The 25,772-nt window shown below is 39.2% G+C and overlaps 1 protein-coding gene across 2 annotated transcripts in view; it reads left to right on the top strand.

Annotated features, from left to right (window-relative positions):
* Positions 1-3,453: 3,453 nt before the first annotated feature.
* Positions 3,454-25,772, top strand: part of LOC125889277 (mitogen-activated protein kinase kinase kinase kinase 5-like) — a 49,617-nt gene continuing 27,298 nt past the window's right edge. For both annotated transcript variants that reach the window (XM_049577117.1, XM_049577118.1), the window contains exon 1: positions 3,454-3,800. In XM_049577117.1, the coding sequence (XP_049433074.1) occupies positions 3,693-3,800 (108 nt within the window). In that variant the 5' untranslated portion in view covers positions 3,454-3,692. The remainder of the gene's footprint in view (positions 3,801-25,772) is intronic.

Here is a 25,772-nt window from a genome sequence, read left to right on the forward strand (position 1 = left end):
ACAGTATGAGCCAATCCTAATATGAAAACACCCTCATTCTAAGCAGTAGATATACTGTTTACAAGTATTGTATGGGATGGGTTCTGGTTTTTGTTTACTTTGTTGTGCATATCACAATATGGAAAGAGTTGTTACAAGTTTCCTGTTTTGTTGTGTGGTCACAGTAAAGGAGAACACATGCTATACACAGAGAAAAACTAAAGGAAAGTAGGACTGTTGATTCTATCTATCTCTAGATCTATCGATCTAGAGATAGATAGATAGATAGATAGATAGATAGATAGATAGATAGATAGATCAGTCCCGTTCCTATGGCTAAGTTGAGGTACAGGCAGCTATTTGTAGTTAACTGTCCTGTGTTATGTGTCTGTCACATGTGGGCGTTTGTGAGCCATGTGACAGAAAAATGAGACTGTAGGCAGGCAGCCTTTAGACAGAGATGCGGGAAGATAAATGACAAGTGATGAAGACGGTATTACTATATGATGTTGCCTTTCTTTCAGTGTGTTGTCTTACTTAATGAGTAACACACATTTGGCTGCTTTATTGTCTTTGTAATTCTCGTAATGACAGAGGCTCTTTTAAGACCAGTGGGTTCATTACACAATGCGTACAGTGCTATACAAGGGTGTCTTCCCATAATCGAAAAAAAGAATTCAGGAAGCCATTGAGAAAACAATCAGGATTGTCCTCTCTTTCTTCTCCTTTTTTCCCTTTATGTTATTTTAGCCATGCTAGCATCATGGCCATTTGGAAGTCAGTGTTGGTCTGTCCATCAGACAGTCCACCGTTTTGCTCCATAATATAATTTAATTTGTAAAAAAGTGACTGTTCAACATTTTAGTTTGTCCAGTACTCTGGTCAACAGTAACAACATTCCCATTTTCCTCAACTATACTTTTTGTGTGGTGCATTTTTGAATGCAAAGGGTTGTGCCACTTTCCAGCATTGGACACTTGATGGGCATAACACTGGGCAGTGTCACTATAGGTGTTTGACAGGTGCTCTGCAACTAAACCAGGAAATCAATACACTGTGGAATGTTGACCCGGCTTTATTTCAAGCATTGGAGGGATAGCAGCATTGTAGCGATATCAATTTCTCTTCCATGACCACTGACCAACGAAGAAAACATACAGGCTACAGCAAACCCCCAGGAACACAGCTCAGTATTGCTTCCAGTTCTTCCAGTGATCACTCACTGTCTCTTTGTGACCATTTTGTGTCTCTTTGAGGTCATTTCTTTCTTTGTAGTCACTTTGTGTCTCTTGTTGTCATTTTTGTCTCTTTGTGGTTGTTCTAGTCTCTTTGAGGTTATTGTTTTGTCTTTTTGAGGTCACTTTGTGTCTCTTGTTGTCATTTGTATCTTTTGTGGTCATTCTATTCTCTTTGGGGCATCCTCTTTTTGTCTTTTTGAGGTAATTTTGCATCTTTTTGCAGTCATATTGTCTCATTGTCGTTATTTTATGCCTCTTTGTAGTTATTTTGTGTTTATTTGTAGTCATTTTATGTCTCTTTGTAGTCATTTTGTGTCTCTGTCGTCATATTATGTCTCTTTGTAGTTATTTTATGTCTCTTAATAGTTATTTTGTGTCTCTGTTGTCATTTTATGTCTCTTTGTAGTTATTTTGTGTCTCTGTCGTCATTTTATGTCTCTTTGTGGTTATTTTATGTTTCTTAATAGTTATTTTGTGTCTCTGTCGTCATATTATGTCTCTTTGTAGTTATTTTGTGTCTCTGTCATCCTTTTAAGTGTCTTCGTAGTTATTTTTTGTCTCTGTCGCCATTTTATGTCTCTTTGTAGTTATTTTTTGTCTCTGTCGTCATTTTATGTCTCTTTGTAGTTATTTTATGTCTCTGTCGTCATTTTATGTCTCTTTGTAGTTATTTTATGTCTTTTTGTAGTTATTTTGTGTGTCTGTCGTCATTTTATGTCTCTTTGTAGTCATTTTATGTCTCTGTAGTTATTTTGTGTGTCTGTCGTCATTTTATGCCTCTTTGTAGTTATTTTATGTCTCTTTGTAGTTATTTTGTGTCTCTGTTGTCATTTTAGTTCTCTGTAATTATTTTATGTCTCTGTCGTCATTTTGTGTCTCCTTGTAGTTATTTTGTGTGTCTGTCGTCATTTTATGTCTCTTTGTAGTTATTTTGTGTCTCTGTCATCCTTTTAAGTGTCTTCGTAGTTATTTTGTGTCTCTGTCGTCATTTTGTGTCTCTTTATAGTTATTTTGTGTCTCTGTCGTCATTTTATGTCTCTTTGTAGTTATTTTATGTCTCTTAATAGTTATTTTGTGTCTCTGTCGTCATTTTGTGTCTCTTTATAGTTATTTTGTGTCTCTGTCATCATTTTATGTCTCTTTGTAGTAATTTCATGTCTCTTTGTACTGTAGTTGTTTTATGTTTCTTTGTTGCCATTTTGATAATAATAATAATAATAATACATTGGATTTATATAGTGCTTTTCAGGATACTCAAAGACGCTTATTTTGAGTCTCTCCCTGGTCAGTAAGTGTCTCATCTAGTAACATTTATCAGGTGGAGGCCAGGTGGGCACCTGACACTTAGCGCCCCTGAACATGTGCCTGGTTGTCCTATTCAGTAATCCATCCATGACAACAAATAACAATGAATTATTTTTTAGGATGTCTCTTTACAGAGACAGCAGACTAAGGACAATCACATGAAATGAACATGCTGCAGTGCTGAAAGATGCACATAACTATAAATACCGGCATGTAACCTTGCCACTGAGGCCATCTACATGTGTTACACCTGTAAGTAAAAAATGATTTAAACATAACAGTTACTGAAGAATATTCTGAGTAGGCACACAGCTGATAAAGTGATTTTAACTTGTTAAGAGGATGTAACGGGTGCCCCTTATTTATCTGTGGGGAAATGCTTCTGAACAGGAAACTGACAGGGAGCTCCAAGCACGAGTGACTCTACTTGCAGGGCTGCAACGCACACACACACACACACTTACACACAAACACATACACTTAAGTAGGCGTGAAGCTGAGACTGAAACTTACGCTGAAAACCCCAAACAGCACAACTGCAATTAATCAGCTACAAGTCTCTCTCTCACATACACACACATGCACACGCACACACACACACACACACGCACACAGATCTTAGTACATTAACTACCACATTAACTACTTGAAGAGTCATCATTTCTTTATCTTTTAAGATCTTAAATTATTTTAAAAAATGTTTCTTATGAGCACAAACACAAGAATGCATGCAGTATCAAAAAACACACTGACATAAAAGTCTCTGTCACATGCATACACACACACACACACACACACACACACACACACACACAACAGGAAACAAAATTGGATTATGCAAATCAGCTAAGAAAAAATGTTTGAGAGAGAGGAGAGGAAGGTGTGAGGGAGGGAGTGACAGAGGTAGGGAGGATTGATAGCAGGCCGAGAAACAGAAACAGGAAGGTGTCAATGTGTGTGTGTGAGTGTGTATGTGTGAGTGACGGCAGCCAAGAGAGAGAGACGCAGAGACTTTTCTCAGCAGCTCATGTCCTCTGAAAGTGTATCAGTTTTGTTGCCTGTAGATGTAGATGCCACAGAGTCTGTGTGAGAGTATGTGTGAGAGAGAGAGAGGGTGCGTGTGTGTGTGTGACATGCCCGAAGAGGATTATTAGCAACATAAATATCGACATGGATTTCCAACATCGTGCAGCTCTGGATATCTCCACCAGGAACCCTCAGGATGACTTCGAGATCCTGCTGAGACTTGGAGGAGGAACCTACGGAGAAGTTTATAAGGTCAGAGCCTCCAGCTGCTGCTGTTTAACTCTTGTACTGCTGCTGAGAGTTTCAGTCAACACCATAATGTGACCAGCTTGTAACTAATATAAAGCATTTGAAGAATCTTTGAAGAGAAGAGCTTCTTAGAACAGTTTTAGAGAAGAGACTGTGTTTTATTTTACCATCAAGCAGAATTTTAAGGCTGACTAACTTCATTAGTGTGAGGGGGATGTTTGCCGCGCTGACTGCTGCTAACTCAAGTCAAGCATGTCTTACTTCTGCCTTCTCTACAAGTTGCTCCTTAACAGTGTAACCTACAATACATTCTGTACCAGTGATGGAAGAAGTATTCAGGTCTTTTACTGATCTGTAAAAGTAGCTATACTGCAGTGAAGTAATACTCAATTACAAGAAAACTTAACCTCATGTAAGTAAAAGTACAAAATGTAAAAGTGCTCAGCATGCAGAATTGCCCATTTTATAATTATGCATATTATACTGTTGGATATAATGATTCATGCATTATATCCAACAGTATAATATAATGATTCATGCATTTAAATGTTCATTACTTTAATGTTGCAACTACTACAATCTGGAAAGTAACTAAGGTTAGTGAATAAAAGTAATCCATTAAGAAGTACAATATCTAGTACAATGTAGTGGAGCAGAAGTGCAAAGTTGCATAAAATAGAAATACTCAGGCAAAGTACAGGTACTTCAAAAGTGTACTTAAAGGAACAATGTGTAAGATTTAGGAGGATTTCGTGACATCTAGCGGTGAAGACTACAGATTGCAACCAGCTGAAACTTGTGGTTAGAATTTCTTCAGTGATGAACGTTTTTTTGGTTTGTTTTTTTGTTTGTTTTTTTACCCGGAGCCAAATTATTTATAGAGGTCTCTTTCTCTACAAACAAAGTCAACAGGTGATTAAAACCAGTAGCATGTCAGAGACAGGCCAGTAGCTCAGCACCTGTTTATCTGTGCTCACCTTTTTATATCCACAGAGGTCTCTTCTACTTCAGAGCAAATGGAGCTGGAGATGTGAACTGGCAAAAACACTAAATTAAGCATTTTCATGTTACAAATTTGTGGTGTTTTGTTTGTTTGTTTGTTTGTTTGTTTGTTTCAATGCAGAGGGGCTGCTAAATAAAACATAAAAATGCAAATGTCCCTATCTAGAGCCAGTGTTTGGTTTGTCCATTCTGGGACAGGTTTCAGATTGTGACAAGCTAAAACACCTCCCATGTGTCAAGCATGTAGGAGAACTGTGAGTGGTCGACTTGAAAACACGAAAACTCAAATGGCCCTATTTCCAGCCAGTGTTTGATTTGGCCGCTCTGAGCTACTGTAGGAACATGGTGTTCCAACATGGTGACCTCCATTGATGAGGACCTGCTCCCTATGTGGACATAAATGGATCATTCTAAGATGACAAAACCATAACGATTCCTATTTTCAGATGATTACACACTAAAGAAAACATACTTATTATATCATGCTCTGTTTCTGCCGATACCCCCTAAGTCCTACACACTGGACTTCCTACTTAGTAGACTACTTAGTTTCATTCCTGCACTTCCCTGTATGATGACGTGTTTAATTCCTCAGGGCTGAATATATTGTGCTGTGCTCACTGGGAATTTCTTGATGAATGTTGAAGGAAATACAGGTGTGATTGATTTTAGTTTCCCCTGCTGATTGCTATCACAACTTGAGTGCAGGCTCCAGCTCTGCAGGAGGAAGTGGTTTTACAAGAAGTGAAAGTATTCTTGTAAATAGCTGATGGCTTTTTTTGATTTTACTCCAACTAAAAGAGAAGTCAGCCTGAACTCTGGATTGTTAGTGTCTTGTTGATTTTCTCTTCGGGTGCTGATTTCATATTTTCACTTGTTTAAAAACTTTTTTAGGACCTGGCGTTCTTAGCAAAAGGAGACTTTCTGTGAGATGACTCAGTTTCACTAAGGAGTCAAATACAGTCAGCTTTTGTTCATGTGAAATCTAACTTGACCCCTGACCCTGATTGGGTAACTGTATCCTCACACCTTTCCCCTGTCCTTCTATGTGTTTGTACTCATGTATCATCATGTACTCATGTATCATCATGTACTCATGTAAATGATTTTAAGGAGGGCGGTACGGTGGTGTGGTGGTTAGCACTCTCACCTCACAGCAAGAGGGTTACCGGTTCGATCCCGGGCGTGGGAGCCCTTCTGTGCGGAGTTTGCATATTCTCCCCGTGTCAGCATGGGTTCTCTCCGGGCACTCCGGCTTCCTCCCACAGTCCAAAGACATGCAGATTGGGGACTAGGTTAATTGATAACTCTAAATTGTCCGTAGGTGTGAATGTGAGCGTGAATGGTTGTTTGTCTCTATTTGTCAGCCCTGCGATAGTCTGGCGACCTGTCCAGGGTGTACCCTGCCTCTCGCCCAATGTCAGCTGGGATAGGCTCCAGCCCCCCCGCGACCCTCAAGAGGATGAAGTGGTTAGAAGATGAAGATGAATGATTTTAAGGAGCAGTGTGTAGGATTTGGTTCATTAAACATTAAGATAAAATGAGATCCCTGGGGATAAATCTAGAAACTACCCAGGAGATAAAGTATTTGTACTTTTACTTGAGTAAAAATTTACATAGTATTTCTACACTGCAGTATTGTTACTTTACCCACAGAATGGCCATTTGTAAGTCAATTAGTTATGCTGTTTACCTTCAGTCAATGAAGAAAACATTTTTTCACATGTCCTAAAAATGACATAGGAGTGATTTATTGATTGATTCAGGTCCAACTTAAACAACAGCAAAACTCTAACAAAACACCCATTTAAGAACTCTCACACAATGTATTAGTATTAATATTTTCATTATAATTGTTATTATCATCTTTATTTAAAGAAAAAAAAGCACTAAATAATGTCTGATGGATCTGTGGTCCATGATTAAGCAATATCACACTCGAGCTCGTGATGCTGTACTGTGATATCGTCACGGCTGTGATTCGGTTGTAGGCACGAGGCCGCAGGCCGTTGCTATGTAACGCAGACATGGTGCGCCAGGCACTTACTCTTTATACACATATATCTGCACATTTCCATTAATTGTGCAGCAATGAAATAAGTCTCTGGTGACTGCATGGTGGACTGTCGCTTCACAGGCACAGCCGACTCTGCCTTCTGATCTGACAGTATGTTGCTTTTCTCCAAGTCATTGAGCTCCGCTGATGAAACACGGACAAACCTGGATGTGTGCTCAGATGGATTCAGCTTCCCCTCTCCCTCATCTTCCTCTGATGACCATTCATAGTCCAATTCAAAATTTATTTTAGGAAATAAATCCATATTTTTGGCTGTTTGACAGTGGATGAATTAATTAGCCTGCAACGCAACTGCTGACCTAACTGACACTAACCGTCAGTTTTGATTTGGTTGTTGATTGCAATCAGCTGTGAGGCGGAGTGATACATACACAGTGAAATAACCGTGATGTTGTACTCCAATATCGTCACGGTTTTACTGTCTCTCGACCAATCAGATTGCAGGGCCGGAACTAACTGTTGTATAAAGCTAAATAGAACATGTTTTTCTTTTCTTTTTAGTTTTTAACTTCAAACTTCAGATTTGATTCAGATTTGGAAGAAGTTTTGTTTTATAAAATCCCACAAATTCAGTTTAATTGAGTGGCCCATGATGGTGCTGGTGAAAGCTCATTTTGTACCATCCTCATACTTACATTTAATGTCCTGTTAAAAAAAATCTTAGCTACTACAACTCTTCAGTTTATGACAGAATACCCAAATAACAGAATGTTTGAATTCCATCCAGTCTACTGAGTGTAATGCTGATAGTATGTTAACATACTGTTGATACTAATGTGAACATGCTAACATGCCTCTCAGATCTGCTGACATTTCAAAAGCCTTTTAATCTTGTTCTTTGGACAGTTCTCTTGTTGAGGTGTTGTCCTCCAAAGTAGTACTCCAATGTATGGGGCCTAGAATTTTAATCTCTGCTGTGCTCAATCTGTTCGACAGTGAAATACAGTAACTGTTATGCAAAGCAGGGGAGCTGTAAAGTGAGCACACTTCCTCTAAAGAGGTCAGTCGACCCCGCTGTTCTGTTTTACAGACAGAGAGAGAGAGAGAGGGGGAGATTTGCATAGCTGCTCTTCCTCAACATACTATGGACACACACACACACACAGACACACAGACACACACACACACACACACACACACACACACACACACACACACATACACACGCGCTCATGTACATGTTTTCAGCTGCATGTTGCTACACTCATAGTGTTACAGAGGTCAGTCTGCAGATGCAGCACTTTTGCACTATCAGCAGTAAGAATGTAAAGAAAGTAGGCCTTTTACATGTGTCCAGTGAAAACCACATATCTCCAGATGTGATGAAGTTGTTTTTGATTAACTGAAGGATGAAGTGTTCCTTTATGTGTTGTACCTCTCAAGCTAAATAAACTCTTTGAAAATCCTTTTGGATCAGCTGGAAAATGCATCATCACAAAGCTGACAATGGGGCTGTTTTTCTGATACATGGTTCCATCCATGCTACAAACACAAAATGATTTTATAGAATACGATGCATTGCCGTAGAATAAACTGCCCAACAGAATATAAAGGGGTTCAAATGAGCACAACTGTAAACGTCTTCAGCAGTAAAATGCAGCATACATATCAATGCAGAAGTAATATTAATTCAAAAACATCAGAATAGGAAAACACTGACAGGGAACATTTTACTGCCCAGTGAGTACTTTTACTTAATAATACTTTTGCTTACAGTAGGCTTTGAATTCAAGGCTCTTACTTGTAGTGGAGTTTTTTTCACAGTGTGGTATCAGTACTTTTACTTAAGTAAGGGATCTGAATATGTCTTTGATCGAGAATTGTCAGTTTATAATGGTGCAGCAGTAGCAGACAGATTTTAGCCTTTAATTGTTGCAACACCTTTAGCAGGATCAGTCAGAGGAGTAAGAAGGATGTGGTGACTGCACTGGATGAGTCAGATAAGTGTAGTACAACTGGCTGCATTTTTCTTGTCTTCAATGGTGTTTTTGCTCATGTGTTTTGTTTATCTCACAGCACACGGTAGCTTTCTCTGCTTATGTCAACTGCTCAGGTTTGTTTGTGAGAAAAGTGCTGTAAACTGATTCCTGTTCTGTGTGCAAGAGGCTGCTTTTCCCAGAAGTTCTATGTAAAGTGTTGAGATCAACAGCTGCAGAAATACTTATAAATGAAATATTGATGAATCTCTAATGTGCCATCAGCACAGAGTTGTGTCTAAGTAATGCACTGTTTAGACAGCCTCAGCCATCTCTTACATAAGTTTCAAACACCACATGATTCAAGAAGTTATGTTACAGGTCCAGTATGTAGGATTTAGTGGCATCTACTAGTGAGGTTGCAGATTGTGACAAGCTAAAACACCTCCCATGTGTCAAGTGCATAGGAGAACTGCGGTGGTTGACTTGAAAACACGAAAACTCAAATGGCCCTATTTCCAGCCAGTGTTTGATTTGGCTGCTCTGGGCTACTGTAGAAACATGGCAGTGCAACATGGTGACTTCTGTGGATGAGGACCCGCTACCTATGTTGATATAAATGGCTCATTCTAAGGTAATGAAAGCACAAAGATTTTTAATTTCAGGTGATTATACATTAAGGACAACAGAGTCATGAATTTTATATTCCATTTCTGCCAGTAGATGCCCATAAATCCTACGCACTGGGCCTTTAAAAAAGGTCATTTGACAGTGTGGAACAATTATCATAGCACACATGGTGGCATGCACCCAAACGACATTGCTGCCTGCTGAGGCATTACACCTCCTTTCTGTAACTGTCACCACTGTGCTGGAAATAGTAACTGGTTTTACCTGCTGGACAACAACATAGCAAAGGGTGGATGGGCAGTAACCAGTAGCTTTAAGTAAATCACAGTCTTCTTTGTTAAGTCAAATGCAGTTTGTTTATTTTGTCAAAACATGTTCATCATATCCAGCCAAGCAATTTGCAATATGAGTACGCTTACAAAGAAGGATATTCTGTGACATGAGGAAGTGTTTTTTTCTCATGAATATAAATGATAAGAGAACACAAATGAAACAAACTATGCAACATATGAATGGGCAGTATGCACGATATTCATAGTTTATACAGTGTTGCGGAGATTAAATCAAATGCCTACACATTGCTGATAACATGTAACACCTGAGTGATCCACAACATGTTTCTAAGCCTGCAGTCATGGTAGTGGCTCCATGCAATGTATCCACATACAACATTCATTCATTCATTCATCTTCTAACCACTTCATCCTCTTGAGGGTCGCGGGGGGGCTGGAGCCTATCCCAGCTGACATCGGGCGAGAGGCAGGGTACACCCTGGACAGGTCGCCAGACTATCACAGGGCTGACACATAGAGACAGACAACCATTCACACTCACATTCACACCTATGGACAATTTAGAGTTATCAATTAACCTAGTCCCCAATCTGCATGTCTTTGGACTGTGGGAGGAAGCCGGAGTGCCCCGAGAGAACCCACGTTGACACAGGGAGAACATGCAAACTCCGCACAGAAGGGCTCCCACGCCCAAGATCGAACCGGCAACCCTCTTGCTGTGAGGCGAGAGTGCTAACCACCACACCACCGTGCCGCCTCCACATACAACAGTTCATATCTAAATATGAAGATCTAATCTAATGAATTAGCACCCCACAAATGACAACTATGTACTTGATGTTACGTTGGTTAGGTTTAGGCACAAAGTTACGAAGGGGAGATTTAGGAAAAGAAGCATGGTGATGATGTAGCTACCTGAGAATAACTCAAAGTTAACTCCAGTCTCCTGGGGAAAGTCCTGCCTCCTTACACACAGCTTTAGTTTGGCTACTACTTCCTTCTTTACTCCTGTCAACACATTTTCATGGGGTTGTATAGGAATTACTGGTTCATGATTATGTGGTTTATATGAATTGTGGCGCCTTACTTTTTGTGGGTGTGTGTGTATGAACAGTGCATGGGAAAAGCCTGCACTGTGATGATGTAACTAGGTGCAGTGGTGCTTTCAACATTCTGTAGTTCTTATAGTCCATCTGAGGGAATGTCTGCATCAAAATTCATGGCAATCCGTCCAATTGTTGTTGAGACATTTTACAAAAAACACACAGTGTGATCTTCATGAGGGCTTTAGATGAAATCAGGTGTTGACCAGTGGATACTTGGTGAAGCCACTTGGTGAAGACTCCCTAGGGATCATGTTCCGACAAGGCAGACGTAATGGCGTCAGAAGTGCTAGGCTTACTGATGAATGGACAAATTAGACTAATTTTAGTTGGCCCAAGGTCAAGTTAAATGTGTCAAGGCACAATTTTAGGTAATAGTATACATGCCACCATCCTATATAAGCTGTGTCTCTCTCTGTTCACACTTATCACATAGCTTCTGCATGTAGCCATGTTGATCCGAGCTCGTAATTAAACGTGCATTAAGAAAGAACTCCGTGATCGGCCTCATTCTTGAATTATCCAGATCATCACAGAAATACCTACTCTCGTTCAGGGGATCATCAAAGTCAGACATATTTATTCTCAGGGGATCATAAACATCTGTGTGAAATTTCATGGCAAGGTCTTCGATAGTTGTTGAGAAATTTCAGGCTGGACAGACAAACTGTCTGTCGGTTGTGTGAAGTGTGAGAAGATTTAAAAAGGTACAAGTTCCTTTCTCAGTGGTGCTATGCCATTATTCTAATGGCCCTAAATTCTGAAGCCCCATTAATCCGAATTATGTCCCACTGGACCAAAAACCCATTTCTCCGACAGCTTGTTATCCCAAAAACAAACACCCATTGCTCCAAAGTCCTGTTTCACTGTTTCCGATTTTCCCAGTGGCATTTGAGCCACTGATCCCAAGTGTTTTTACCAACCATTTGCATTGTTTCCTAGCACTGTTTTAGCAACAAATTCTGGGTGTTTTACCAACCCTTCCCTGCATTTCTCAACTGTGTTTGAGCCACCAGTCCTGGGTGTGTATACCCACCCTTCACTGCATTTTCCAGTGACATTTCAACCACTGTTCCAAGTGTTCTTACCAATCCTTTATGGCATTCCCGTGTGGTGTTTGAACCACCAAACCTAGGGGCTTTTATATCGATCCTTCCCTACTTTTGTGCAGTACTCTAACTCAAAATAAGTTTCTAACCATAACCATGTTGTTTTTGTGCCTATACCTAATCACACATTCACCACAGTGTTGTTCTATAAGATAAGGTTTCAGTGTATCCACTGAATAATAACAGGCTGTCAGAGAAATTGGCTTTCTATCCAAGGGGACATTTTTTGAACTAACAGGGCAGGAATTTTGGGCCACTGGATCAGTGGGCAGTCCCCATTTTGGTACCAAGTGCAAATTTTTTCCTATAACAAACAGGCAACAGATCATGGTCAGATGACCGCAGGATCACTCTCACTTTTGTGATGTGTTCACAAAATCTTTACTTTAGACTCTAGACTTTGTTTTGCCCACTATTTCTCGACTCTGAAATGTTCCTTCCCATCTATACACATACATTTTAATATATGTCCATTCGATGATTGGCGTTTCCTTCACAGCAGTTTAAGAGATTGTACCTGCTTGATTTGCTGTGGACATTGACTCAGACTTGACTTAAGCTGATTGCAACTCTGCATGCGATCATGTCAGGATCTACCTCCTCTCACAGTGAAAGCCTGACTCTCTTTATCAGATGTGGCTTGTGCTACTAAGCTGCAGTTGGAGTTGCTGTTCAACACGGTGCACCTCTGGTTTCAGGCCTCACAGACACTGTGGGCTGCACCTGTGTTGTGTGTGCAACCTCAGATGCAAAAAATGAAGAAGTGAGAGAAAAGCACAGAGGACTACACACAGAACCTGCCTGCAGAGCTGAGTTAACTGTGTCAGGTTCTGCTGAAACACTGAGGTGTGTGTGTGTGTGTGTGGTTGTGTGTGCGTGTGTGCGTGCGTGCATACGTGCGTGTGTGTGTGCGCGCGTGTGTGTTTTAAGATGAAAAGTGCTTGAATTTCTGGTTGCTGTTGATTTATCTTTAACCCAAAAAAGAGGAAGAGAGATAATTTATGATGCCGAGAACAACAAACAAATGCATCCAAACACCGGCCCATAACTGGCATTTCTGTGTGTGTGTGTGTGTGTGTGTGTGTGTGTGTGTGTGTGGATACGTGAGTTTGTGTGCTTCAACACTTTGTGAGATCAAATGTCTTAAAGGAATACTCTTATTTATACTAAATTACAAAAAATTAATTTAATTATGCACTTAATGTAAAGTTACATACATTAGGTTCAGTGAGGTACCATGGTGGTGACGTACCTTAAAAGAACTCAGAGTTCACTTGGTTTCACCTGGATCCCAACACTGGTCTCCAGAGGGGAAAGTCCTGTGTTGTTTGACCCATCCTCCACCAGCCTTTCTAAGTACTTTGGTTATACACAAGTTACTGGCTCATGACAACTTTTCGAATATATAGGTATGAACAGTGGATGAGAATATCCTGAACAATAACAGCACAGAACAACTGATAAACTGTACAATGGCCCGAACTGTGGTCGCAATAACTGCAGGAAGTTTGTGTAAAACCAGCGATTTGGATCAATTTTGAGCATATTATTTCCTGTAAATGTTGCATCAGAAATGACTTTTCCTGACATTTTTTGGAATCTTTTACACTATTCTCTGTCTGTACTGTGTATGTTTTAACTTTGTAACATTCATAGATGGTTAATAAGCTTATTTTCCAACAAATATAATGTTTTCTTTGACCTTGACCGTTGTTCTGTTAGCTCTTTGGTTGTTTTGTCTGTGTACTTTTCTAATGTAGGCCGAGGCTGTTTAGCATGAATAAATATAGCTTATGTTCAGGTCTTCACTGAGTACTTATCGTCAGTGGTGGCTCTGCCTATTGGCAACACATTTGTAGTTGTTTATTATTGTTTGTTAGCTAAGTCATTTATTTGTATTGATTTTTTTTATTAAAGATAATAATCATAGTTTCTTTTTGGGGGGACTGGCAATATTGGCAATTTTTAAATAACAGTTTATTTTAGGTGTCTTCACAGAAATGACTGAAATGCTGAAACACAGGCCAACCATATATCTTTTATAAAAATATTTCTCACACCCCTTACACACCCCCATGAAGCTTTGGCATCATGAGTCTGCAAAGTCTGCATGCTTTCATCTCAGAAACAGTGGCGCACAGAAGTTTCTGATGTCTCGTGTAGTTGTAGAACACGTGCAGTACGCATGCAGCACAACCCACTCTGAATTGTGCTTGTTATCATTAAACTTCATTTACATTTTTTTATTTTACCGTTCTAAGGTAGAGTAAAACAACAGTTTTTAAAGTGAATGTGGTGTGATGTCAGTATTCAGTCTCACCCACTTTCTCCCTGTGACCTTTCATGTTAACAGGTCAGATCTTGGTGATTTATAGTTAAAGGAAGCAGGCAGAGTCCACTTCTTCATTTGACACTCACACTGCTGAGACTGTTGGCTTACACACCTCTCTATATGTTAACTATTACTATACTTATTATATATTATACTATACTTTTCTAGATTATATATTCATACTATGTCGTTTTATATTTGACATTCTACTCCATTTGCATGTCATATTGCTGTACTGTTGGGGAGACAGGGTATGGTTGTAACAACGGGATTGTTATAACAGCACCACATTTTTTAATTTCATTTTTTACCCCTTCAGTCCCAAATTTACATGTTGAATTTCATATCTGTGTGAAGTAGTATGGAGATTTTATAGCCAAAACACTGATTTTCAGGTATGAAAGTATTTGGGCCAAGTCTATATTTCGATAAGTCCTAATGCTGTTGAGGATTAACTTGTATTAGATTAGAGAGCAGTGTTTGGGGTCACATGTGAGGTGTTTCATCTTTGGTCATTTTAAACCACCAAGCTGCTATAGCTCACTAAACACTGACCGACAGGAGCGGGGATGGATGTGACAGATTTTTCAAAAAGTACAGCTAACCCCAATGACAACAAAACACATTTTCTCTATCATACTCCTTTTCTCAGCATGCCGGGAGAGTCGGTGAGAGCAATGAGAGGGTGGGCTTGTCCATGTGCTAAAATCTGCATCAGATGAGGCGAGGCAAGAAAAGACAATAAGGTCTGTCCCGTACATGTCTAAATAATAGACATAGCTACCGTGAAGTCACCCCCACAGTTTGGCTGTCGCCATCATCTTGTTGGAGTCAGAAGTGACCATATTTGGATGCAAGGTTGGAGCTGTGGAGGAGTGAGGGTTGGATGGATCTGACTTTTTGGCAGACAGCCTGTCAGTCAAAACAGCCCGCCCTTGATTACGCGTAACTTTAGATTAGCTACAGAGACCAAAACCGTTTTTTGTACCAGGCTGTAAACATGTTTATCTATGCTGTAAAGTTGGGCATTTTAACATGGGGGTCTATGGGGATTGCCTCACTTCTGGGGCCATTTAAGGAATTGCAGTTTTTGAAACTTCTGCATTGGCTTCATTTTTTAGCCTCTGAGGTTGCTTTTTGGTCTGTCCACAAACAATACTCTATCTGCCATTTGACATTAAGCAGATACTGCAAAAAATTAAAAAAAAAACAAAACCTCAGAGAAAGAGGATCACCACAGCTGCTCTGTGTGGGTGATCACAGCAGTCAAAACATCTCCAGCGTGCAGCAAGATAATGTCCTGACTGCTTACTTAACTGAAGCAGCAGACTTATACTTTGAGCATCTGACAGGCAAAAGTTAGCGACTTAGACCTTAGTAGAAATTAGTTACTAGTGTATGTATCAGTTTTTTTATGTGTATCTTTTGTAATTGTATAACTTTTAATTCTTCTCTCTCATTGTTAGAGATGGTTACCCTGGTAGTAGGGCAGGTTGGAACTCCTTGCATTTGACAATTAGGGAATTCTGTGATAAAGTTGGAGAAATTCGAATTGTTGCTATTTGAAGTAGACAAAGACAGTGTTTAAGGTGCTGAGACAAAAAGTCATACCCAGTTACCTATTTATAATATATTACCTTTGACCTTACATTCTATATGTCATATCTCACACTATATAATTATTGACTATATTATACTTTACATATTATATTATATTATGTCACGTTACTCTTTAATACACTTTATCGTTACTTTGCTGTTTGCTGTGTGTACTTACATCGTGATGTAAGTACAGTTACATCACAGCAGTTTAAGCCTCATTACTCTGGCTCCCTGTTTGTTTCATGATTGATTTTAAAATCTAATTGATTACTTTTATGGCTCTTCTTGACCTGGCTCCTGGTTATATTTCTGACCTCTTAATCCTTTTTTTTTTGCATAGTTTGAGATCCTCGGCACAAGTTTTTGTCTGGCCAGGCTGAAAACTGAAGAATGCAGAGTTCTTGAAATCACGGCCTCGAGGCTCTGGAACAACCTACCCGAGGACATAAGGCTGTCTGAGCTTTTTAGTCTCTCCTATAAATATACTCTTATCAGAAAGCATATCCTGATTTTATCTGAGCTGTCTGTCTATTTCATTGCTTTCTTATTGATTTTAATTCTTGTTTAATATCTTGATTTTAGTTTTGGCCTTCTTATATTTTGTACCTTACTTTGGTGACATATTACTACATAGTCCGTTTCATTCACCTTGCATTTTAAATGTGTGTAGCTTTATTATAAAGCACTTTGTAACCGTGTTTTGAAAGGTGCTATATAAATAAAGTTTGTTATTATCATTATTATCATTATAAGAAATAATAATAATAACAATTACTATTATTATAACTATAGTAACAATAATAATTATTATTAGTATTATTATTATTACATACACATGTACAATCTAGTACAAGACAACACAACTGTCCTTTCATGAAGTTTATTTTTATGATGGCTATTTTTTTTTAACACCATCATAGAGGTGTTAATACAATGCCATATTTAGCACTGAGATCATAGTGAGTGGTGATGTTGTACTGGACTGCATTATATTGAGGGGTGTCTAATATTCTGTCCCCCTCATGCTTATCAGTTTGGAGGATGAAAAATTAGAAACACCTCTCAGTATAATGTTGTCCACTATAACACCACAGCAAACTACAATGTCAAGCATAAATTGAAATTGAATTAATGTAAATTTACAGTCTCAACAATGTCAACATAAACTGAACATTATAAATTTGGTCAAGGTAGAATTTATGTCAGAGCTGTTGCACTGAATCAATGTAATAACTGTAATATACACTGGGGGGACACATCGCCCCAGTATTTAAACAAATTTATATAAATAAAAAAATCTGCTATTACAAGACAGGGAACCAAGCACCGCTGTCATAATTAAATCATCATTAGAAAATGTAACCATAATTGTAAATAAACTGCACAAATTGCCATTATCAGTACAGTGGGTTCCAGCATTATGGTGTACTGCAGTTCTGCATGTGGTTTGTCCCAGTGGTGTCTCCATATCCCAGCAGTACACTGCTCATGGGCATCAACTAACATTAATGCCTTCATTATGTTATATTTGTCAAACAGTCAATGTGAAGTTTGAGTAAGGAGTCAGTCATTTATGTAGACAGCAATATTTTTCATTCATTGCATATTTGTATACTTTACTTATAGCTGTATATGTTTATGATGAATAATATAATGTACTACAAAAAAGATATTACGTTTTTGCTATAAATCACAATACAGTGACTTTATATTGTAAGTTTTTATCTCCAACTGCTCTTACATGGTTTCCATTTTAATATTCTATTCCTATTTTAGTTTTGTATTTATTTCTTCTACGTACTGTATTTATCTACACTTACTGCTGCCTTTAACGCTGCTGTAAGAGCAAAATTTCTTCGCCGGGGATCAATGGAACATTTATCTCATTTCTCCCTTCTTGTTTTTGTTGAGGTGGACTGTAAGCAGCTTTAGCAACAAATTCCGCAATGATAATATACCTTATTATCTTGTGTTCGCTTTGTATGCGGTGTGTTATCACAGAGGTCAGTGAAAGGAAAGACCGCTGAGACTCGTAAACACACACTTCAACATGGAAATGTTTCTGCGGCTTCCACTGTGACGTCCAGCTCGTGTGTGTGTGTGTGTGTGTGTGTGCGTCTGCACGTTTAGTTGTTTGCTCACTGGGCGTCTTTCCTCCCAGTGACCTCTCTGATGTCACAGTCACCGACACACTAACACACACTCCTTCGATTGAGTGGAGTTTCCATTGTCATTGTTGCTTTCATTATCTTACATACCTTTCAACTACTAGAAGCTTTTGTTTGTCTCGAATGAACTCCACATGTATGACTACACCATGAACAGGTTCTGCTGCTTCCCAGAAGCCATCATTTACCTGCTATGACCCGTGTTAACTAGAAATGTTGCGTAATAACGTCCAACAAGGTACTTTTCAGGTACATGTAATCTGCTCTTTAATGATAAACGTGACTAAACTCTGTCAGGAACTGACATCAGACAGCCACTGAAGTCCTCTGCTGATCTTCACGTTCTCACAGAAAACACCTTTGTCTGTCACCACTGATTTGAGAAGTGAGCATGAAGTTTTTGAACATGAACACACTGTATAGCATTTTAGCTTTCATTTGTGTTTAATTCATTTCTTTGCCTCTGAGGCAGCACATACATTAGACAGCTAGTATAAACAGCTGTTTCAAGATAAGCTGAGCATACGTAAAGAACCGCAAAAAATACAGGTGACTTGTTGAGAAAATTAAGCATTGAGCAGCTAAATATATTCACATTTTCTCAGGTGGTGCTGGAGACCAGACCAGAGTAAGGCTAGTGAAACTTAGACTTATTTTCAAAGCTGACCGGAAACAAGTCCATGCTGCTCTGTGGCTCTGGAAGTGTTACAACTCATTTATACTCCCTTTATGATGGAAGCAGATCTGTTTATTTCATGTTGTGACCATCACTTCCCACCAAAGATTGATTACTGTATTGGTCTACCAGGCACAGGCCCAGGGGCCCAAAGTGTAAGGGTCTCCTCTGGCCTTCACCTGCTAAATGTCACTCCAATTTACACGTCCGACCAGGAAGAGACTCAAAATGAGCACCAAAAGATGCAAAGGAACTACAAATAGACCCAAAATAACAACAAAAAGGGGGAAACAGCGTCAAAGAGATACAAAATGACTATAAGGTCTGTGCGTCTTGCTCCTCTGTTTAAGCCTAGGGGCACATTCTGTCATAATCCTCCCAGGCTGCCCACATACTTCAATACATCCTTTATGCTGGCATAGATACATCCCTTAGATTGCACTAGAGGACAGAGTCAAAAGATTCTGACAACAACAAACATGGCAAAGACTTAGGACGGCGTAAGAATGTAGCCTACCTTTTAATGGAGGCAGAGTGAGGCCATTAAATACATCATGACATGTGGATGGATAGTTCTTCTCACTACTTGACCGATTTGTTTTGTTCTGCCACTTTTAAAATGTCTTTCAGAAAACATGCAAAAATACGGACAAAATGAACACAGAGCACCGACAGAAGGCTCCATCCATCTCTGTATATGTATCTAACATTAAGTATAAATGTGCCTTAAGTCAGATCCACCTCTCACTTCTCCACAGCTCTACCCTGTCATCCAAATATGATCACTTCTAGCTCCAGAAAACCAAGATGGTGACAGCTGAAATGCCAAACCCAAGGCTTCAAAACTTGAGTCTACAAACCAGTGGGTGACGTCACTGTGGCTACGTCCATTATTTTATACCATCTATGTTTTTATCTACCATAAGAGCATCCAAGAGGGCAACTTTGCATAATTTTTCTTTAGAGGCAGCAAAGAGGGAGTACTCCTGACATTCACAAAAATTATATACACCAATATTTATTTCTGTAACTGGAGGCACATGGCTATTTTAATTTGTTTTGTTTTTTTAATGTTTTTGAAGCTGTTTTTATGCGTAGTAATAGGCACAAACAGTAGAATGAGAAAATGTCTCAACAAAACGGTGACAGTAAATGTGGTCTGCTGTGGAGACTGGCCCATAGGCTGGTGTGACAGGCCTGAATTATTACCCCAAATCGACCATGTTTAATTCAATGGTACGCTAAGTTTTGAGATATCCTCCACTGAGACTCAACAGTGCAACAAGTCTCATAATCTAAAAACCTCATTGTCTGAATTTGAATGTAGTTTAAAAGAAAACTGCCCACAGTGAGGTTAATTACAGAGGTGTTTCATTTTATTTGTCACAGAGCACAGCCCAGATACTGATGCTTGGTCAGTGGCCCTCAGCGTCAGATACCAATGCATGGACACACCCATTAGCAGCAATTTGAGACACACTGGGCAGAAGCATTTTTCTGATTCACTGAGCAACTCGCAACAACAAACTGGACTTTCAACTGGAAGCCCACTGTTCATTTACCCATATGAAATAGAGGTCAATTGATGTTTTTTTAAAGACACAACTCCATGTGCTAATATGTGTATCATATTATGCCAGTGTTGTATGACAAGTGACGTTACATTACGTAAGTGACAAACATACTTATTTTAAGCCAAACCATGATGTTTTTTTTTAAATGTAACCACCTGCTTTTATTGCCTAAACCTCAGATAGTAAACCTAAAAACAAAGTTGTTTTTTTTTTTACCTGAATTCTAAATTTATTTTGAAAAGAGATTGTATACATTTAATGAGCAGAGACTGTACATTTCCTGTGAAAATGGAAATTTATTTTGAGAAGATACAATGCATGGGCCCAAATAATTAGGCTACATGAACCTGCAGTCTCTGTCCAAGCCTGACAGGAGCCTTACATGGCAGCAGTTTTGGGCCTAAGCCCAATTAAAAACCTGAATTTCTACTGAAAAATATATTATATTATACATTATATATTATAATTTGTTTATATTAAAACGTTTATTACAAGTTAGAGCTGATGTGTTTCCTTGCACCACTTCTCCTTCGTCTCTTCTTTCTGTTTTTTCAGTAGTTGGTCATTTTGTACAATGTTCAGCAGAGCAGACCTCGATGCGTCTGGTGTGCATGGTAGTCTGTGGTGATGTGGTGCACAGACAATGATCATCATTCTGTGGTGAATGTTACGCACATCTCTCCCACTGCTGGGGAGGCAGAAGTAAATACTGCTAACTAAGTCACCTTGCAGCCCCTCTCTCTCCTTCTCTTGTTTTACTCTATCTCTCTCCCCCAGTTCTTCACTGAACTATGTTGTTTATTTTTTTTTCAAAAAAATCAGAGCTCTAATGCATGAAACATGCATTAATTGACACAGCATCCCTGAGCATCCAAAACTGACACTAGAGAGGTACCAGATAGTATAGCTTGATGTGTTTGGCCACTAAATTGACAAAATAAGAGTGAGAACATGTTGGCTTTGACGACAAGAAAAGTTTAATTCATGTCCATTTTGTCTTGGCAGAACAGGAAATCTCAGAGACAAGCCAGGTCTCATTCTGAAGTCGTCGAAATGGGGCACTTGGGCAGTGACTTGAGGCATCAGAAACCAATGAAAAAAGTTGCCCTTTAACATCAGTATGATACGTGGCCGGTTGCCATTATAGTTTAACAGTGCCCAGCGGCGTCCAGGGGGAAACGCAACAGGACAAGGATGAATGTCAATGCGATGAAATTCCTAGTGCAGCAGGCGAGTGTTGTGCTGGGTCTCAGCAAACACCAACTATCACCCAAGAGAGCAGCGTTCACATCCCTTAAGATTCTAAAACTAAACCTTGTTCTTTTTTTCCTAAACCTAACCACGTGTTTTTATTTCCTAAGGAGAAAAATGTTGAAGGAGAAAAATGGTTTTGTACCCACATAGTGCATTTATTTTGAAAGAGACTGTATGTAAAGATAAAATTTCCTGTGAAAACGGAAGTGTTTTTTGAAATATGAGTCATGACATTGCATGTAACAGGCAAAACTTGACACAGTGTCCTGAACGTCAACAACCAATACACCCAGGGTACCTGGCATGTCCTATGTGGACATGGAAAGTCCTTGACCAAAATGTCAACATCCGATGAGGTCGGAGTGAGATGGGGATTAGCGTTAGCGTTAGGTGTTGGTTAGTGTCTCTCATAAATAAACCAGTTGTTTATGACCATCCTCCGCAACGCCCTGACTTTCCACTGTGCCATTTCAAAACTCACAGGGTAGACCACCGCTGACTTCAATGTCTGTCCAAGTGTTCCGTTACAGTTTATCATGTAATTTTCCGACAAAATGAAAGCAGTGCTTTGACAGCGGAGGAGGCCGCCACATGCCTTCGAGTCATGTCTTCAAAAAGCTATTTCTTTTCCTTTGTGTATTTCTCATTTAATTAGCATCTTAACACAAATACTAACGTCGTCCTGCTCATTTTATGACATATGAGACAACAAGCTTGTTTTGTTATAACAGTTCAAGGACGACAGTGAAACGTGTAACTGTAAAAACAATGTACATGATGACGTGGTAGTTTGTCTTTTGACAGTAGTCATAACACTTTCCAGCTGAAAGTATTTGCGTACGTCTGAAGCTATTTGGTGCTCACATTTCCATGTGTCATGTTTTTAAAAATCCCTCTCTGAGGCAGTGGTGTTTCTGCTGTCTGTGTATGACCTGTCCTGCCCTCCCTGACAGAGTACATGTCTGACTGGAGTGAATTTTACAAGGAACAGAATGTGAATGGGTATTTCCTCTCAGCAAAGTAGGTGGGCAGTCATGTCTAAACTATAGTCTGGTATTTACAGTGGTGGAAGAAGTACTCACCTCACTTATAGTTAAGTGAAACTATCAATACCAAAGCGTAGAAATACTCTGTTACAAGTAAAAGCATCAAAATATACTTAAAGTACATTTTTGAAATGCAAGTATAAAGTACCAAAAATGGAAATTGCCGACCAGGACGAGACTCAAAGAGACTACAAAGAGATGCAAAAAAACCACAATAACAGCAAAACAACCACAAAGAGACACAAAATGCCCAAGAAAGACACTAAATTACCTCAAAGAGTCACAAAACCACAAAAAGATGCAAAACAAACAAAATAAGTGGTGGGGCCTTTTGCTTATCTGTGCCCATTGTCTCATAATCTGCCCATGTATACACCAGACTAAGTAATAGTACTAGAGTGTTTGTCTGTATTAATATACTGATGTACTATAAAAAATAATATAGAATATGATGCAAAAATCATAAACATACAAACATAATATGCCACCGCTTTGTCAGTGAGCTGGGTGTTAGATACTGATGCACAAAGGCACCTTTCTTGCCAATATGATATGCACTGGGTGGCGGCAGATGTTGATTCAGAGGCCAGTACCAGTACTTTGGCAGCGGACGTCCATGTAAGACACTGACACAGAAAGGCACGTGATATAAGTCGCTGGTATGTCCCTTTAGGGCAGGTGGGAGGGGAGTTGGCTGGGTCAAACAAACCCTGGATTTTCACCCAGGAGCCCAATGTTCCCTTGCCGTGTGAATGTAGAGCCAAACTGTGATGTTTTTTTCTAAACCTAACCATTTGCTGTTGTTGCACAAGGAAATAAACCTAGACACAAGGTGTTATGCAAGTGTTGTACATATAATTTGAATAAGACTGTATGCATCTAATGAGCAGAAACTGCACATTTCCTGTGAAAACAAAAATGTATTTTGAAAAGACACAACGCATATAACAAATGTAACTTGACAGCAGCAGAGTACCTTATGCATCATATGTAGACGTGAAAGTCCACAGACAAAGCGGCAATATTTGACAAGTTGGGATGAGAAGGCATTGGTCATATGCTCATGCTATAGCCTATAATTTTAAGTCATAATAATAATAACAATTGCATGTGTATGGTTGAGTTTAAGGACTCTTTGGAGATTGTTTTAACTCCACTCTGTAAGGAATAAATAATAATACATGAATTCTAATGGGTTAAAGCTCCCTTACGTGCAACATTATATTGGGTAGTATATGTTGCATTCACATGCTCTTTGGATGGTCTTGAGTTAGGAAGTCGTACCTCTGAAATTCATGTGGTTTAAGTCGTAATTTGGAAACAACATGGATGCTACATAGATGTGTTGTATGTCATTACTAAGAGCATTTAAATGACACATTTTGGTACAAGTTTATGTCTGACATGGAGTGTCGTCCTTTCAGCTCTATACAGGGACTTATAATCACTATGGCAGTCTAGTTTAATAACACCTGGAGTACAAAACAGTCATTACGTTGCTGCAAAGGAAAATCATCTCAGACCCTTTTAGACAATAATCATGTGTGAAGTTTTCTCTATAGTTTCTGTTTATAAATAGTGTGAATTTAGCAAAGAGAAGTGACACCACTTTCTGCTATCACACTTTAAAAGGTCATCGTGTGTGTGTGTATGTCCGCCTGCATGTGTGTATGCATGTGTATGCGTGTGTATGTGTGTGTGTGTTACTGTAAATGTGTGTTTTTGTGTGTTTAATGCCACAGAGTGGTGTGGTGGGCTGTTTGTTGCACTTCACTGATCTGGACAGAAAACATGCAAACGAAGCTCTGCTGCTGCTCCAGAAAACACACCACATTTACAGCGTTCTGTCATCGCATAACCAGTGGTGAAATACAACTGAGTAGTCTTCTAAAGTACAATGTTAAGGTACTTTGTTTTAATATTTCCATTTTATGTTACTTTGTTCTTTTGTTCCACTACAATTTGTCAGCCAATATTGTACTTTTTCCTGCACTAGCTCTATTTTGCAGATTTATATTATTAATACATAATATAAATCCACAAATTAATTATGAGGTTTTATTATAGTTGAAACTACAAACTCAAATTAGCTCTACCTTTACCACTGGCAACACTAAAGTGATGTAAAGAAGTATTTCACTGCTGTCAGGATGGTCATAAAACTGTCTATGCAGTAGAACAATACAAATACTTCTGAAACTGGTGCTACATGACCAGAGTAAACACAGGAAAAGGGCTGTGACATTTGCATTTCACTCACGAGGTAGAAAACTTACAACTACAAGAATGGCCTGTGCCTTAGCAGACCGATAAATGCTCCTTCTGGAGGGTGACATAACGTGAGTTGGTACATTTAACATAGGAAACAATATGGCAACTGGCTAGTAACAAACAATCTCAAATTACAGTTTAACAGTAAGCTACAATATGTTTCTGAAAAGATTTGAGGCGAGAAATAGGCATCGCAGCAACAGAATCTTGGTTCATATTTGTATCAACACTGCTTAGTTTTACTGTTTGATCTCAGTTTTTTCAGCCTCCATTTTGACAATACAGAAAACCATATAACGCCCACTTACTGTTCACAGATTCTCATATTACAGCCAAATAGTGCACTGTAATATGTTTCTGCAGACATTTTATGCGAGAAATAGGAAATACAGTAACAGAATCTTGGTTTGTACTTGATCAGCACTGCCTAGTTTTACAGTTTGGTCTGAGTTTGACAGACAGAGGAGCAGTCACTCTCTTCATACATCCATGGCAACTAAGGAGATTGCGTCATATCATGGCGCCATATCAAGTCATATCATTGGGGTACAACATATTGTAGTGAAATCCTGTCTGCAGCTGCCGAAAGGTTCAATAGGTGGCACACTATCATAAACGTCTGCAGATGGCCTTGAGTCTGAATTATTGACTGTATATAATGAATGTAGCAACTGTGACATCACCCACATGATGTTGGTTTGTGCACTGCTGATCTGAAGCCTAGAGTTGGGCATTTTGGCCGTCGCCATCTTGGTTTTTTGAAGGGTGGAGCTGTGGACGAGCGAGGGGTGGATATGACTGTGGTGATGCCTCACAGACAGCCTGTCACTCAAGTGGCCCTGCCCTTAAATAAAATGTAAATGAGTGAGTAATAAAAAAAATCGCCCCTGTACAGTTGTCATGAATGATATTAGTTATAGGG

This window comes from Epinephelus fuscoguttatus, linkage group LG5, assembly GCF_011397635.1.
Source record: "Epinephelus fuscoguttatus linkage group LG5, E.fuscoguttatus.final_Chr_v1".
Lineage (NCBI taxonomy): Eukaryota > Metazoa > Chordata > Actinopteri > Perciformes > Serranidae > Epinephelus > Epinephelus fuscoguttatus.